Source organism: Cinclus cinclus, chromosome 3 (assembly GCF_963662255.1).
Source record: "Cinclus cinclus chromosome 3, bCinCin1.1, whole genome shotgun sequence".
Lineage (NCBI taxonomy): Eukaryota > Metazoa > Chordata > Aves > Passeriformes > Cinclidae > Cinclus > Cinclus cinclus.
The window spans coordinates 44,126,022-44,141,843 of NC_085048.1; the positions used below are offsets into that span (position 1 = coordinate 44,126,022).

The 15,822-nt window shown below is 43.7% G+C and overlaps 1 protein-coding gene across 1 annotated transcript; it reads right to left on the reverse strand.

Moving 5' to 3' along the window:
• Positions 1 to 321: 321 nt before the first annotated feature.
• Positions 322 to 9,707, reverse strand: OSTM1 (osteoclastogenesis associated transmembrane protein 1). The gene is made up of 6 exons (XM_062488721.1): positions 9,384 to 9,707; positions 6,388 to 6,502; positions 5,407 to 5,504; positions 4,269 to 4,433; positions 3,324 to 3,489; positions 322 to 3,016 (listed from the first exon to the last, which is right to left on the reverse strand). Exons 1-6 carry the CDS (start codon positions 9,705 to 9,707, stop codon positions 2,961 to 2,963), a joined length of 924 nt encoding a protein of 307 aa, XP_062344705.1. The 3' UTR covers positions 322 to 2,960.
• Positions 9,708 to 15,822: the final 6,115 nt, after the last annotated feature.

Genomic DNA, 15,822 nt, shown 5'->3' on the forward strand with positions numbered 1-15,822 from the left:
ACAGCAAGGTATCCCCACCAGACATCTGCATACCCATCCCCAAAACTCAGTTGCAGCCAACACGAGCCTTTCCACAGCCTGCAGGAGGCTTGGACAGAGCTGAAACTCCACCCTCTCAGCAGTTACTGATCTGTAATTCAGCACAGCACTGCTTTAGAAACACCTTTCTGATACTGCTGTCCTGCAAACAGCATAACGACAAATAATAAGCAGGTGCTTCTGAACACAAACCCAGAAAAGGAGAAGTATAAAACCACTAGAGATGAATCAATTAAGCAACCACACTGTTCACTGTTTATTGACAATTTTTATTAGAGCTGACTTTGCACATTTAGGGGTTTCCTAGTAAGTATAAATATGAATCAAAGTGCTACCCCCAAAGTAAGACATCTTTATTTCCACAAAAAAAACCCAAAAAGCTTATAACAACCAGTATTTCAAAGTTTGTTTTTAATACATATAATACCAAAAAATAAAGATGAAAGACTAGCAGCAAAAAGAATTATATTTCTCTTTCAATAGTCTATTTCTCTTTCAAACAGTGGTTTGCTTCCACATTTCTCTAGCAAATAGGGTATTAAAAAAATTCAATCAATTTATATATGAAATATCCTACCAAAAATGTAACACTGTGTAAAGAAGGTTTACAGTAGAAAGTTGGGGGGGGAAGTGAAAAAGGATAAAATAGTAGATTTAACATTAAAAATCTCAAGTGTAAACTTTGCTGCTGCTTTAAAATCAAAACCAACAAAAGTCACATGAGTATTTCCGTTTGGCTTAGGAGCCAGGAAAATAAGAAAAGCTGATTTTTTTAAAGTGCTTAACCACCATATCCAAAAGTAATGACTTTCAGACCTACTTAACATGAATGTGCTCAAAAAGCCACCGCTTACAGTATAAAAGCTGTCATTCTGAAATGCTGCACATACAAACTGGCTTTATCTGCACGAATGAAAAGATTCCTTTGAACAGCTCTCAATCATATGATGTCCCAAATCAATGTAATGCTATTACAGCAGGCAGCTGAATAAGTACCAGAAAGTTGAAGTTTAAGAATAATAGATATAGAAATTTTTTTTTTCTTAAAAGGCAGCGTGCCTCTCCCAGCCGAATGAGGGTACTGTTATGCAATAAGCAAAAGAAACAGAGTTTTGTATCATTGCTCTAAACTACCTAAAGTGAAGTGACTGCTGATCTAATAATTTACATGCTAAACAGAGGAAGATAAAGCCTTTTTTCCTGATAAAACACAAAAAGGCAATCAGGTAGGTGGGACCAATTGTTAACACAGTATTTTATTTATTATTAAACATACTGTTTAATAAAGTTGTTAAACTTGACTTCAAAATCAATAGCATGTCCTAACAGAAGAAAAATGAAATCAAGATTAAAAATAAAATAATGAATAAAAACAACAATTTGAAGAGCTTTAAGACCGGTTTTGTTACACTGTTATATATTTATTTGAGCCTTAGTGCAAAGGAAAAATTCAACATTATAGGCTCCAAAGCAAATCAAATACAACTATTTCATGGGGCATTTTGACAGACATCAGACAGAGATTCCAAGAGAAATTTATTTTTTTTAGCTGTAATGGCCATTTATTTTTATCTCAAGGTTATAAATTATATATTTAAAAATTGGAGCAAAGATTCTGGCATTCATTAACCTCAGGTACAGCTATAAATAATTTAAACCCCACCACTCTCCCAAATCAGAAATACAGCAAACAAGCTGAACTGCCACTATTGCTGCAGCCATTAAATTGTGCCCACAGCCTGACAGCAGCACCACCCATCCCCCCAGTTATTGCACTAATTTTCTCCATCAGTTTTGGAGATCTACAAGTTTGAATTTGTTCACATCCATTTATTTCACAGGTATAATATTTTTAAACTATTTCTTGAAAGTCACCAATTCCCAACACAGTGTATTCACGTTCTTCAGAACTGTTTTTAGGTAAGAGAACCCACTGGTTCACTTACTGCTAAAGCACATTACCTAGAAAACAAAACTTTTACCCTACAAAGTTCCTGCAAACACCTCTGTATTAAGCCACAGCAAGCTCTAGACGGGGAAATTCAGCATCTCCAGTGACTTGACTTTATCTCACTTCTCCTCTACAAAACCATAAAAAACCCACCAAAATATTAGAATTAAAAATGAAAGGAAATGGCATAATAAACAGAGTGACCTTGTCACCCAAGCAGGTATGTAAAACTAGCTTCTGAAAATGTAAGATTTGAAAAAGTAATTATTTAGTGGTTTAAGTGTGCAACAGACAAAATATGCCACCAGCTTCAGAGAAAACAAAATACTGTAGCCATCAATAATTACTATTCAAGTCCACCATTAGCAGTTGTGCTGCTTTTGTTGCCATTTTAGACACTATATATTACCACTTTCTCTGCATATTTCATGCTTCTTTTTTAACAGATGCCAGCAGCATGACTTCAGTGGTATAGGAAAGATGGGCACTTTTTTAAAGGGCTCTTTCCATCCCAAGTCTGAATATTATGTGGAATTAAAAATAATGTTTTAAGCAGAAACACCAAACATTATTTGAAATTTTGTCTGTCTATCAAAATCACCTCAAAAAGATTCAAAATCTCAGGTTTTTGTGAAACAAACATAGGAAAATATCAAGCAAGGAAAGTGTAGGTATTCTACCAATGTGAAGTACAAAAGCTTAGGAACAGAAAAACACCAGCTTCAGCCGAGACTGAAGAAAAAAAACCACCACAGATTTTTCAAAACCAGAGTCCATACAGTGTCACACAGCCCTGCCTTGTCATGTTTGTTAATATCCTCGCTTAGAAGTCAGACAGCATTTTGTTTAACTTGTGTTGCTCTGTATCATTACACTAAACCATAATTAACTCCTCTTTTGTGCCGGCCTCATTCCAACACAATTGTACCCACTGTATACCAGCAGCAGTTCTCAGGTTTTGTTTTGCAGCTCAGCTGTATTTTTCTTGGATGTTCACAAGATTGGCATTTGACTGGATGCGCTTGGCTAGAAAGGGAAAAATTATATGAAAATTAAACACAAAGAATTCCACAAAACTAGTCTCTCCACTCCCTCTATTTATCTGATACAGACGTGCAAACAGCTTTCTGCTCACGTCCAGAAACTTTAATGAAAAGATACTGCTGAAGCTCTTTACTACCCTTCTTCAGGGGACAGCAGCAGACTAATAGTTGCTATTAGCCCCGTCAGCACAGCTGCAGGCAGATCTGGCTGGGCCTCCTCTCCCACAAGAGCCAAGAAAATCCCTGGCACCTCCCAACTACAACAGTGAAATGCCAACACCATCACTTACGCAAAATGAGTATCCGTTTCTTCTGCTTTGAGTGAAGGAAGCTACTAAGATAAAAAACAATAGGTAGAAAGAGAATAAAGGATGAAACTGCAATCACTGGGACTGTATCACTGCAAGGAAGAGAACAGTTGAAAGTCCTGCTCCAAAGCTTCCGAGTGATGTTCATCTAAAAGGAAAACAAAAGCAAACCATGAAAGCAAGTACATGCATTTTTTCTGTGCAGCATGGCACAGCAAAGATGTTCAAGATCTGCAAGTGTTCAAGTATCACCTCAGAAAATTACACTTGAGCAGATCTCCCCCCAAAAGCAAACAAATACTTGGAAACGTTGCAACACGCTATTTAGATGGAGCTATTTGATTTCACATCAAAACTTCTATAAGCTTCAAAAACATAACTGTACTCAGATACACGTAGATACTGCTGCATGCCTGTTTCCCAGAGAGCTCACTGATAGTCTGTGGGGACAGAGCTAATCCCATACTTTTGAGAAGCACTCCTTCAGCCCAGCCATTTAAACACCACAATATACCAAAGCTTTTTCCAAACATATGTCGTCAATGCCGAGGATCCCTAGAAACAGCTGCTGCAATAGGGAATCAAATAATACACCACCTAGAACAATAGCAGCAAAGCCTCACATTAAAAGCCAGAAGATTAAGAGATTTATTTTTTTAAAAATCCATCTCCTTCACAGTAACAAGAAGCGAAAGTGCAGCTACTCAAACTGGAATGCGCTCAGGAGATCGGTAGCTTCAGTCTCTCCTGCAGCACTGCCTGAAGACAGGACCTCGAAGGACAGCCCCACAAAGCACCTCCCACCAAGGGACACCAGCCTGCCAGAGGAGCTGCTGCCCCTACCGCCCCCTGCCCAAAGGAAAAAGCAGTCCTAGTAAGAAAAGCACAAAGGGCTCAGACAAATCAAGTGTATTAACACACACTTACGGCATCTTCCACGTCAATACACAAGTGTGCGGAGTGCGCAGATTCACCACCTTGCCTGTTCATCCTCTGCAGGTGGTTATACAGGTCATTCAGTCTTGTGTAGGTTTCGTTGCAGTTTTTACACACTTCTGTGTAGTTATTTGGTGACAGATCAATGGCTTGCCCCTAGGGTTATAAAACTCTGAATGAATGACAGTTTAAGGCATTAAAAAAAATAGTTTGATTTGTTACTGCTGAGCTATGTTGACAGGAACAGACTGTGCCATACCAAGCAATCCTTTCCATCTGTGGCCTTCAGCACTCTATGAATGTAATACAGGACACTTGAAAAGAAGACTACAATCTCTGGAGATATTTCAACCCAGTAATGGCCATACCCACTGACCACAGGGTTAAGTTCTAGTTTAATCATTTGAAGTTCTCAATAGGCCAGTCCACACTGCTCCTGACCAAGGCCTATAAAGGCACATTTCCTATAAAGCATTAATAAAGAAGCAGACACTTTCCTCAGAAATTGTCCCATGCCCATTGAAGTAAGCCCATTTCACTACTGAATGATCTTGAAATCTGGCCAGTTTCTGACTGAAATGGAATATGCAGTTTCTTAGGCTACATAGGACATTTTCTCTGAAGACAATTACCACATTTATTTAACTATGGATGTTATATTGTCTTTGCAATATGGTCAACCGATAACTACAGTTAATTTCTGCAGCCAAAAGAAATGTTAAAAGAATTAAAGGAGTCTGGTCCTTTTGAGATAGTCCATACTATCAAAAGGATAGATAAAGACTGAATTTCTAAATAAAAAAGACAACAATTCTACAAAGCAAGAGCACGCAGACATGCTGGTTTTTACTATGAAATTATCAGCTACTGTGAATTCAGAAATTTTGATGTGAAGTAGCACAGCAGTTATAGATAAAATGAAGTCAAGGTGAGTATCAATTAGAATGAATTTCAGGCACTCAGTCTGTAAACTACTGCATTTTACCAATCATGGATTTCTCTGCCTACAATTCACAAGCTCAGCAGCAGTTTATTTGCCTAGTCTGCACATGCAGTTTATTCAGCATAAATAAAATTCTAGTAGCAGTTAGAGGATTTAGTGTTTCTCTTAAATACACAGCATAAATACCTGAAGGTTATGTTCAAAACATGTCAGAGATTTATTGAATAAATCCAGGAATTCTTCAGTAGAATTTGATAATCCCTCACTGCTATTCTTTAAACAATCTGTTGAAAAGAAAGAAAAACATCAGGATATTTTCATTTCTAACATGTTCACCGCCAGCAAATCCCAGACGCTCCACTCTCACAAAAAGAGCTCTCAACTATAAAGGACAGATCTAGTCAACACTGCAGTTTCCTTATCTGCCTGCCACTGATATCTCAGACCTGCTGACCTAATGCTTCATGGAGAACACATTTCAGAATTAATTGGCCTTGATTAAGTGAAAGATGAAGACTATCATCAAGAGCTTTCTGAAGAGGGGGACTGAATTATCTTTGGACTTCGAGATAAAACAAGACATTACTTTTATTTCCCAGCCCACAAATCTGGCTTTGCCCAGCAACAGTAACAGCCATTTTGTGGAAGCAGAAGCACCAGCAAGAGAGATGAAATGGAGAGCACCCAGGAAACAGCTAGACCATGAACACAATAGTACAAATCACAGTGTAATTATTATTCTTTAAGAAAAGAGCTGAGCTTTTTACCAGCTTTGAGGGAAGCTCTGGGGCTTCACTTCCAGTCATGGGCTCAATTTCATATTACTGCTTCTGTCCATCCTACCCTACTTCAGGTGCTCTAATCAGACAGACCTTTAAAAACAACAGTATTTGAGGAATTTAGGAGGTCAGCAACAGCACCGTGAGAGCAAGCCAACATCCTAAAAAATTCTCCTGAAAGTAGCAAACACCATCAGTAGTTTTCTGACAGACTACTGCCCTCAGATTTTGGCCCTTACGAAACAAAACACTCTTGGAGTGGCTATAGTTCAGGATTTGTGTGCTATCCACTGGTTGTATTCAAACAAATACATACAATTCTGATCCGTGCAAATTTTAGGGGCCATGTCATCACAGTAGCATAAGAGCTACAGAATGAGTCACGTACTTGCGCAGTTGGCTGCCTCCCAGGTTTCATTGAAGAACTCTGAAAGGGTCACAACTATCTGCAGCCTGTCTGAGGTCAAGATGCTTTTGGCACAATTGTGGCTCTCAGAGGAATTCTAGAAATAAAAGGAAAACAAGAAAGGAAGAAAAAAAAGTGTTAGAAATATAAAGGAGAAATTCTGAAATGTATTTTACACAAGCGCATCTAAAACAATCACAAAACTTCACATGGATATTTCTGGAAAAGGCAGAGCAGAAGTGATGAAACAAAAATCTTTTGCTCCTCCAACTTATACTGTGAGGAACAGAGCTTACTGCACATGGTCTCTGCAGGTCTACTAGGGCTGTCAAAAATACATGACAAAAAAGAAAAAACAAGGACACAGACAGGACCTTCTCTGCCAGGTGGCTCACATTCATCCATTCCCGGGTCACAGCCCCAGGAGCCAGCTCAAAGCATGTACAGTCAAAGGGGACAGAGTTATTCTCATTAGTCAAAAGGAATAGTTGAAGGAGCTGAACCAGTAGATTGGCCTCAAACAAACCAAACCCAAACAGAAACAGCCTCCAAAACTGCTGCACCAACATTGTCTATCAGCAGCAAAATTCCCCTGGGACAGCAACACTAGGAATAGAGTCCTCTGTGGAGCAGTGTCCATGCTCACTCCCCCAAGCACATGACCAGGCCAAACTCTCACCCTCCCCAGACACAGGTACCAAGCTCATCTGTCTTAGTGAGCCATTCAATGCAACCCCATCCCCAAAGCAGGCTCTGCCATGTCTCTTACAGCAACTTATTCTCTGGACCAAGCTCATAAAAACCACACAGCGAATGTAAAAGCAGTTGCAGAATAAACAGGAAGTATTCTGATCAGAATTCAGACACAGAACCATGGCCTCCAGTCAGCTGACTCCAGTGCTCTAGCTCCTGGTGTCTGGCTGCTAAATTGACTTAAGCACTTCTCAAAATTGCCAAAGCTGCCAAAAGCCTCTTTGATAAGTGACGTGGGACACAGAAAAAAATAATCTCTTTAATGAGAAACTTGTTCCTTACAGTGCTTTATAAGAGATCCAGTTTCTGCTTCTCTTTGTTAAAATGGGAAGGGGAGGCTAAATAAGAACTTTCCCCTGGAGGCTCAACTGCAGAAGTCAAATATTGCCACATCTGGTACCTCCCACATTCACTCGCTTTCATTTCTAAATTACACATATGTAAGAATGTTGTTTATGCAGGAAACTCTGGCTGCTTCACAAAGGCTGTGAAGTTTCCTCATCACCTGGGCTCATGAGTAGGGAAAAAAAAAGCACTTTACCAAAACTGAATCACATAGATCTAAATCATTCCTTAAATAAAGCTTGCCTGATTCTTTAATTAGCCTAGTGAGGAGGATTTATACCAGCTTGGTGAGGATTTTCTATTTCAGAGATGTCCAAAACTTAAACTGGCTGCTCCTGTCATGTTGCACTCCTAACTACTGTTAAGATAGAAATATCAGATACCTGATTAATTGTAATCAGGGACTGAGGTTGCAAGAGGCCACCTCCTTTATTCACTTGGTTAGTTAATCCACTCCCAGAAGGAAAGCAAACAGATGTGTCTTCCAGACCACATGGCGGACAAGTCTTCCCAGGCTACTAGTACCAAGCACAGCAGCTACAATGAGTTCATACATATTCTATGTACTGGAATACGTATGGCTACTGAATCCTAGCCAAAATATAATGGTAAAAGTACCCAAGAGAATTACACATTCAATTTCTCACTTTCACACTACCTAGTCACTGGTGTGAAACAGCTTCCATAAAAGAAACAAACAGAACAGACCACAAGTTTGCAAACTAAAACAAGAGACCACTGGCAACATATTTGCCCTAGAGAGGACAATTACCAAGGGAACATACGTGCACTCTTCCAATACAAGCACTGGGGTGGTGAGGGGAAATAGGAAAACAACCCAAAACACTACCCAAAAGCAACACTGACACTTCTCTGATGACAGGAAACTGTTCAGTGAAATGGTTTGCAGGCCACTATGGCACCTATTTATTGTCTGGACTTGAAGAGCAACAGGTTTTTCTCATCAATGGCAATTCTAAATCTTGGAATTCAGAAATCCCAAGACTGAAAGCACAATCCAGGGTATATACTCCTATAAACTAGCAAGTTTATTCTCTCTGTCTATTCTCTTACCAGGGCACCCACTTTTAGCCATCATCACAGAACAAAGGTCCTTCGGTCTGATTCACTAATGCCATCCTCACATCATCCCAGGAACTAACTTTTACAAATGGATCAACTCGACGAGAACACACAAAACAAGCTATGAACCACGTCCAACACTAAGAAAATTAGGGGGGAAAAAAATAAACCAACCCAAAACAAAGCACGATCAAAGACTGGAGGATGCATAACAGAAGACACAGCTTCGGCCAAAGTTCTCCCACCAGTAGGGTGCACTGACCCCAGCCAGTGCTCAGGCATTCTACACACATTCCCATGAGCTTTGGAGCAGAGAACACTGTGACACGGCTCCTCACAAGACGACGTGCCTCACTCGCCACAGCCTCACAGACCAATTTTCCAGGAAGCTCTAGCAGTGTTCCTCACTAGTGCTCACACAACCTTGTGAGCTACAGCACTATTTTAGCCATTGCTACATCAGCAAGAACAACTCAAGTTTTTCCACTCGCACAGCTTTCTCTGCAGGTGGAGCTCCTTGCCCCCAGCCATGCCAGAAGCTGGTGGCACAGACCGTGCACAACAGAGAAGAAGGAGGTGGCTGCGTCTGGCAGCAGCGCTCCCCGAACACTCCCAGCCTCTGCCAAACTGCCCTGCGCACTCCAGAGAGGCTTTCAGCCTCCCTCCCGAGGATCCCACCGCCACCTGCCGTGCTCCGGCACCCAACTCACAGGCCTGGAAGCCTCAAGGAAAGCGTCCAGGCCCCCAGCCCGCCCCGGCAGCCAGGCACCACCCCCTCCCCGGCCCCACGGACGCACCCCGACGGCGCGGGCGATGCTGCCGTACTGTGCGAGCAGGCGGCGGTAGTGGCCGTGGCAGCCCTGGCACAGCCGCACCGGGCGGGCGCGCCGGCCCAGGCAGCCCGTCAGCTCCGCGCTGCCCTCCGCGAAGGCAGCCAGGAGGCTGCGGCACTCAGGCTCCAGCTCGGGCAGGTCGCCGGGCAGCCCCGCGCTCCATAGCTCCTCCGCCAGCTCCTCCGCCAGCTCCAGAGACCGGCGCGGCCCCGCGGCGGCGGCGAGGCCGAGGAGGGTGAACGCCAGCGCCGGCAGCAGATCCCTGCAGAGGAACCGCGGCGGCGCCATGGCGGCCGCGCCGAGGAACCGGAAGCGCCGCGCCGGGAAAGAGCCGACCCCCGCCGCAGGGCGCCGGCGCTGATTGGCCAATGCTGTCGGGGGCGTGGAAAGGGGCGGGGCCAAGACGGGTGGTCCCGGGGGGCGGGGCGGGAGCTCCTCCCGAGGACTCATCCCGGGGGCTGATCCCGGGGCCTCATCCCGGGACACGGCGCTGGAGTGTCTGCAGGGCCGGCAGTACCTACGAGCTGTGCCTGCGCCCGTGGGATGTACCTGCCTCGGACGCATTCTCCTCCGCGGGGAGCGCGGTTTCTCTGCATCGCATTTCATCCAGGTCATACTCTTTTCATCCAAGAAGGGGTTTTAACAGTATCTGTCATGTGGGAAACGACTTTCAAATATGCTGAAATACAGCAACAATTTAAGGATAAAAAAAATCCCCCAAACAGAGAAATAAATTGCAATTTTCTGCAAACGAAGTATTTCCCACGTTTTTCTCTGAAGCTGGACACCTTTGTTGGTACCTGGCTCCCAAGTTCCCTGTGGCCAACTCTGAATAGAAGTACAGACACCAAAGGGAAACTCTGCTCAGGGAGAAGGAGTGAGTAGAGCAGTGGGTAGCCTCTCCTGGTGGCTGAAGTGCCAGGCTAGCTGATAGCTTTGACTGGCACGACCTTGAACTTGCCCATTCCTTCTGTCCCAAGCTCTTTTCAGCCACTTCCATGGGCTTCTCACCGAGTCGGGGGTTTGTAGCATTCTAGTAAGACACACATCAGAGAGATAAAGGAGAGCCCTGCGATTCCATAGCATGGTGCCTTCGGGAATAACAGAGCTAAGCAAGAATGGTCCCATCCATTTTTTGCAGGTACACATGGCAGCAGTGATGGGACATAGCGCTGGCCGACAGTGCCATGATAGTTTTGGCAGCTGCTGGGAGCTCAGGACTGTTTGAAGTGGCGCCCAGAGCAAGCAGTGGTACCCAGCTCCACCAGCCCATGTCACCTGACCCACCTGGTGCTGGCTCGTGCCAGTTATGAAGTAAACATCGCAGCATGGAAATGTCCAAGACAGATTTGTGAAAACACCGAAGTAAGGGTGGTAATAAAGATGCCATCACAAGGCGAAGGAACAGCCAGCAGAGAGTATCTGGCTTTTTGGAGCGCCCTGAATGCCTCAGCTCTGAAGAACCGGTTTTCAAAGCAATGAATTAAACAAATGAAAACCGTGTCATGAGTATGACACGGACAAACGCGGCAGTGTGGTCAAAAAATGCACCACGCTGAGTGTACTTGCAAATGACCAGGGCGAGGGCCCTGGTTTTGGTACCAGACCTTGCTGGTACCAGGAGCCTTGCTGGCCAGACTTCAGGCAAGTCCCACAGAGGTTTTGTCCAAGGCCAGGCAATACCCTCCCGCACAGCGCCTGCTGGTTTGAGAACCACATCTAGCAGGTGGAAGCCTGAGGCTGCATAGCAGGGCGCGTGTGCCCCGGCACCAGAAGATTGCCACCTTTCCGTGGCTCCCTAGCAGAGGTGCAGCCAAAACACCGAGACTCTCTGGGGCGGCGGCTCTGCCTGCTCCAAGCCGGCACCCGCAGCCCTGAGATGGGGACAGCGGCCGCTTGCTGCCCCTAAGCCACCCTCGGTCCAGCTGGCGTCCAGAGAGCCCCGTTTGCCCGAGATGGGAGCGGGGTGTCCCTGTAGAGCGGGGTGTCCCATCGTAGCGGGGCCGGGCTGCCCGCATCCCCCCGGGAGAGGGCAGCAGCACTCCCGCGCATCGCCCCACCGAGGGGACCGCGGGGGCTGCAAAGGCACCTCGGCCTGTCCCACACCGCCCCGACAGCAGCTGCACCCCCAGGGGAGCGATGCAAATACGCCCCAGGCCAGGCTCCGGGCATCCTCACCGGGGTTGTCCCGAGCGTGGGTCTGCGGGCACCGGGAGGGACCGGCTGGCAGGGGCAGAGCTGCGCCTTCATCTCGCGGGTCGAGGGGGATGCGCTTTCCCACGTCTTAAGAGACTTTAATATCCTCCTGTGAGATAATGTGTTCTTCCTGCGTGTGAAAACCGAACTCGGGGATAGTGGAGAGGGGAAACAGAAAGGGAAAAGGGAGAAAGAAAAAATTTAAAAAAGAAAAATGGGAAGGGGGAGAAGAAAGGAAAAAAAAAAAAGTTCAAGAGTTTCAGATGAGACCTCTGAGGTGTAATCAGTTGCTGCAGACCAATAAGGAAGATGTCTGGTCACTAAGCACTTCTCCTTTTTATCCAAAATAAACATGATGCTACAAAGCAAAAAATAGAAAGTCACTATCTTTTTCAGCTGTGGTTCAGAAGTGGGCTTGAAGAAGGTATGGTCCCCTTCTCTCATAATAGATAAATTTGGTTACCAAGCAGAAACAGACATTTAGACTGAGAACTCGGCTGTCAAGCTCATTCAGTCAATTTTGTTATAGACTTGGTGCCATTACCTTTCTGCTTGACCTGATCAAAGGGGTTGTACTCACAAACAGGATTTGGCCTTGGCCAGCAAATCTCAGAAATATTCAAGAATATCAGAAATCTTGTATAGGTATACCCAATTATCCTTGAAAACATATCCAAGTGTTTCAATACCTGCCCTGACTACAGGCAAGAGCATTATTCCACAGAAGGAAAAAATCTTACCTTTAAAGTGCAGAAATTGAACATAGAAAATTAGTATTGATTTTCTATGCCATCTTGCTGGATCTGAGGACATGGCAGTGTGAGCCAGGGAAAACGAACAGTTTGAAGCTGTGAACCTGTTTTTTCCCTCTGACTGTCAGCCTCCTCAGTTCCTTCTTTCTTCTGAGTTATGCCACTGAGAGCTGAGAAACAAACTCTTTTTTCAGGTTTTCTTGTTATCTTTGAAGAATGATGAGTTTGATAAAAGCTTTACACCAGAGCGCTGGAAAAAGAGGAACACACTATAAGCGTCAAGGCATTGCAGAAAATTAAGTGATGACTAAGAGTGAAAGGAGTCAGGGGTGACTGGAAGCCTGTATGCTTGGAGAGTGCAATGGCTTCTGTAAAGGAGACTGGGGCAGGCAGCGGCTCAGAGAGCAGGAAGAAAGGGGAAAAAGGGCTCTGCCTCCTACGCCAAAACTGCTGCACAGGAGGGAGATTACCCATCATCTGAAATAGGGACTGGTAAATGTAGGGAGGTGTGAGGGCTGTCCACAGAGAGGTGCTTCTGACATTGTGGAAATGGAAGTATTTTTTAATATTGACCAATTTCATTGCAAAGGTTGCAAAGCTCAACATGAAAACAGGATCTGTGTATTATATATATTCCCTGCCTATGGAAAGCTTTTCCTTCTGCTCTCCATCACAGTCCTGCATATCCCTCCTAATTCATGGCACCATTGTTGGCTCCTTCGTGTGCTGATTGTGGCTGATGTCAAAGTCCAGCGGTGGGTCACCTGATTAAATGTCTGTTTTCCAGATTCCACAGAGAATCAGCAAGTAGTTCAGGAAACAGTAGCACATATGTAATTAATAAAGGGCACACACACACATATCTTCATCACACCCTTGACAATCAATTTGTGAGGAAATAAATGTTACCTAAACTGCCAGCATGTTGAGACACTTTTTGGTTAGTTGGCAGTCAAAACCACCCTGTCAATATGGTAGATTGGTCTGAGACCATTCTTATCTTCAAAAGATTTTGTGAGCTTTGTTTAAAAGAGATCAACAAAGACTTGTCTAGCTGCACTATTTCTGACCAGTCTGAGCCACTGTGCTTGCTAGCGCTGTCCATTTGGAGCATTATTTTTCTATGTGGCTACCAAAGAATATGAAAACCTTCTCACTCAGGGCAAGAAAATAGAGTCACACCTGCACTAAACCATGAAGAATGAGCAAAAGGACTCAAAAGTCAGGAAAACAAAAAGCAGTTGATTCACAATCATTTCAGTCTTTAATTCAAAAACTCTCAAAATCTATCATGTCTTTGCAAATCAGGTGTCAAATCCTTCCTGGAGCTTTTAGCAGCAATAATGTTGCATCAGCTGCTTGAAAGTCAGGGAAGATCAGATGCTGGAAAAGTGAAGACACATTCAGGAACATCATTCTCTGGGTAAGAACAAGAAGCTGCTATCACCAACTATAATTTCTTCAATGTTATACTTACAGAAAATGTGTATCAGTGCCTCATAGTGAATGCTTTTTTAGGAACATTCTGCGAATTGGTTTATTCTCTGAATTGCCAGATGAAACAAGGGAACATTCATATCATTGCACTTTCCCAAAGGACTGTGGCTAGGTCTGTGGTGCCAGGCTGTTCAACTCAACTGCAATGAGTTTGTCTTGGGCAATTCTATGAAAAATTGTGAAACAGGCTCTTAGCTCACCTAAGCCAAATCACCGTGTTCTCATTTTGGAGAATCACGAATCCTCTCCATGTCAGAGTAAGGTTTAGGGTTAGGTGCTACTTAGTACAGCTAACCCTCTCTTTTGCTAGCTGTTCACTTGGGGACAGGCTGGATCTGCATTTGCCATCCTCAAGAGATCAAGCTGTTTTCCTGACTATCACTGTCCACAGAGACCTGCCCAGGACCCATTTTCCATATCCACCAGCCCCTGATGTCTCTTGTTGTAGCCTCTGGTGGATAGTTAAGCCACCTTCAGCTGGAAGAAGCTGGGTGGAGGAGGCCTGGGTGCCATCCTGTCCCTGGGACTGGAGTATTGGAAGGCACTGAAATGATCTGTGGTGGTAAGCCAGAAAGCCAGCAGTAGTTTTCCCATTACCAAACATATATAGAGAAAATACTGAGACAAGCCATCCATCAGCTACTCCTCTTCCCTATTAACACCAGCTCACTTCTGAAGAGAGAAAACTACACCACCTCTTTGTATGAAGGCTTTTTTTTTTTCTGTAGGCATATAACAGCATAATAGCTTCAGAAATTATATGTAGTGCTGTATGATCGTTGCTTAGACCTTAAATGAATGCATACAATCCTCTCTATGAATCCAATGCACAGAGAAATGTCATTTCCATACACCTGTCAGAGTTTTTACTGTAGAAAGGGAAAAAAAATAGGTACATTGTATTTTTAGAATAATGACTGGAAAAACAATAATTGTCAGTGGCAATCATGCCAGTCTGTAAAGATACAGCTAGAACTAAGTTGATGAGATTTTTTTGTTTGGATTTTTTTTCCAGGATTCTGCACTTGAGCAACTGAATGATACCATATTTAAGGTCCTGTGTGGCATTGCCATTTCCTTACTCATATGCATCTAATTAAGTCTTAATTGTGCTGTTAGTTATGAAATGAAAGAAGAGCTGTTAGACTGAATATTTTTCATGTCAGTAAAACAGGATGATACCAATGAAATAACCTAATGCATAGAAAAATAAAGTATGAAAAAATACATTTGAAGATAATGTTTAAAACTCAGCAGAAAGATTAGAAGCAACATAATAGCAAAATTACCACAAATAACTTGATAACACAAATAATATGAAAGCTATATTCTTTTTATAGCTCACTGTAGTGTGGATGACTGTCCATGCTCAGAGATACCCAGTGAACCAAGTTTTGCTCTTAGTTACCCTGGGGTCAGTGTGGTATCATCCCACTCTCTTCTCCAGTGGAAAGCAAACCAAAACTGTTCTTCCCTTTTGCACATATTGTTTCCTGCTACTCGTATATCTCCATTGAATTTCATCAAGTTCCCAAAGCACAAGACTGAAACATGTCTCATAAGGCAAAGTGGCTGGGCTTTGACAGACATTGGATCCGCTTGTACACCTGTCAAGTTTCACTCTGTGTGTTGCAGCCCTTTTGGGATGAGCCCAGGATGAGTGGGATGAGTGGAGGACATCCTCCAGAAGCAGGAGTCCTTCCCTCCCATCCTTATGTGACCAGGGTAGAAGCAGTGCTGCAGACGACACGCAAGTGTCTCCATATACATTTGTCCTGGTGAGTTTTTGCTTTGAATCTTTTCTTTGATTTGTACCTAGGTACTTCCTTTTACACATAGTTGTATAAAATTATCTGTTTACTAATATTATGTTCTAGAAATGGTTTTCCCTTTCTTCTCAGGGTAAAGGATCACAGTAAGATGGGCACTAACAGAGGATAGCATAAACTTGGCAGGTT

What these genes read in the sequence shown, in the direction of transcription:
- OSTM1 (XM_062488721.1), bottom strand. Translation starts at nt 9,707, where the DNA reads ATGGCGCCGCCGCGGTTCCTCTGCAGGGATCTGCTGCCGGCGCTGGCG. An exon ending in GCATCGCCCGCGCCGTCGGG is followed by an intron (nt 6,503 to 9,383) that starts GTGCGTCCGTGG and finishes TTTTATTTCTAG; the next exon opens with AATTCCTCTGAGAGCCACAA. An exon ending in GTATTGACGTGGAAGATGCC is followed by an intron (nt 3,490 to 4,268) that starts GTAAGTGTGTGT and finishes TTTTCCTTTTAG; the next exon opens with ATGAACATCACTCGGAAGCT.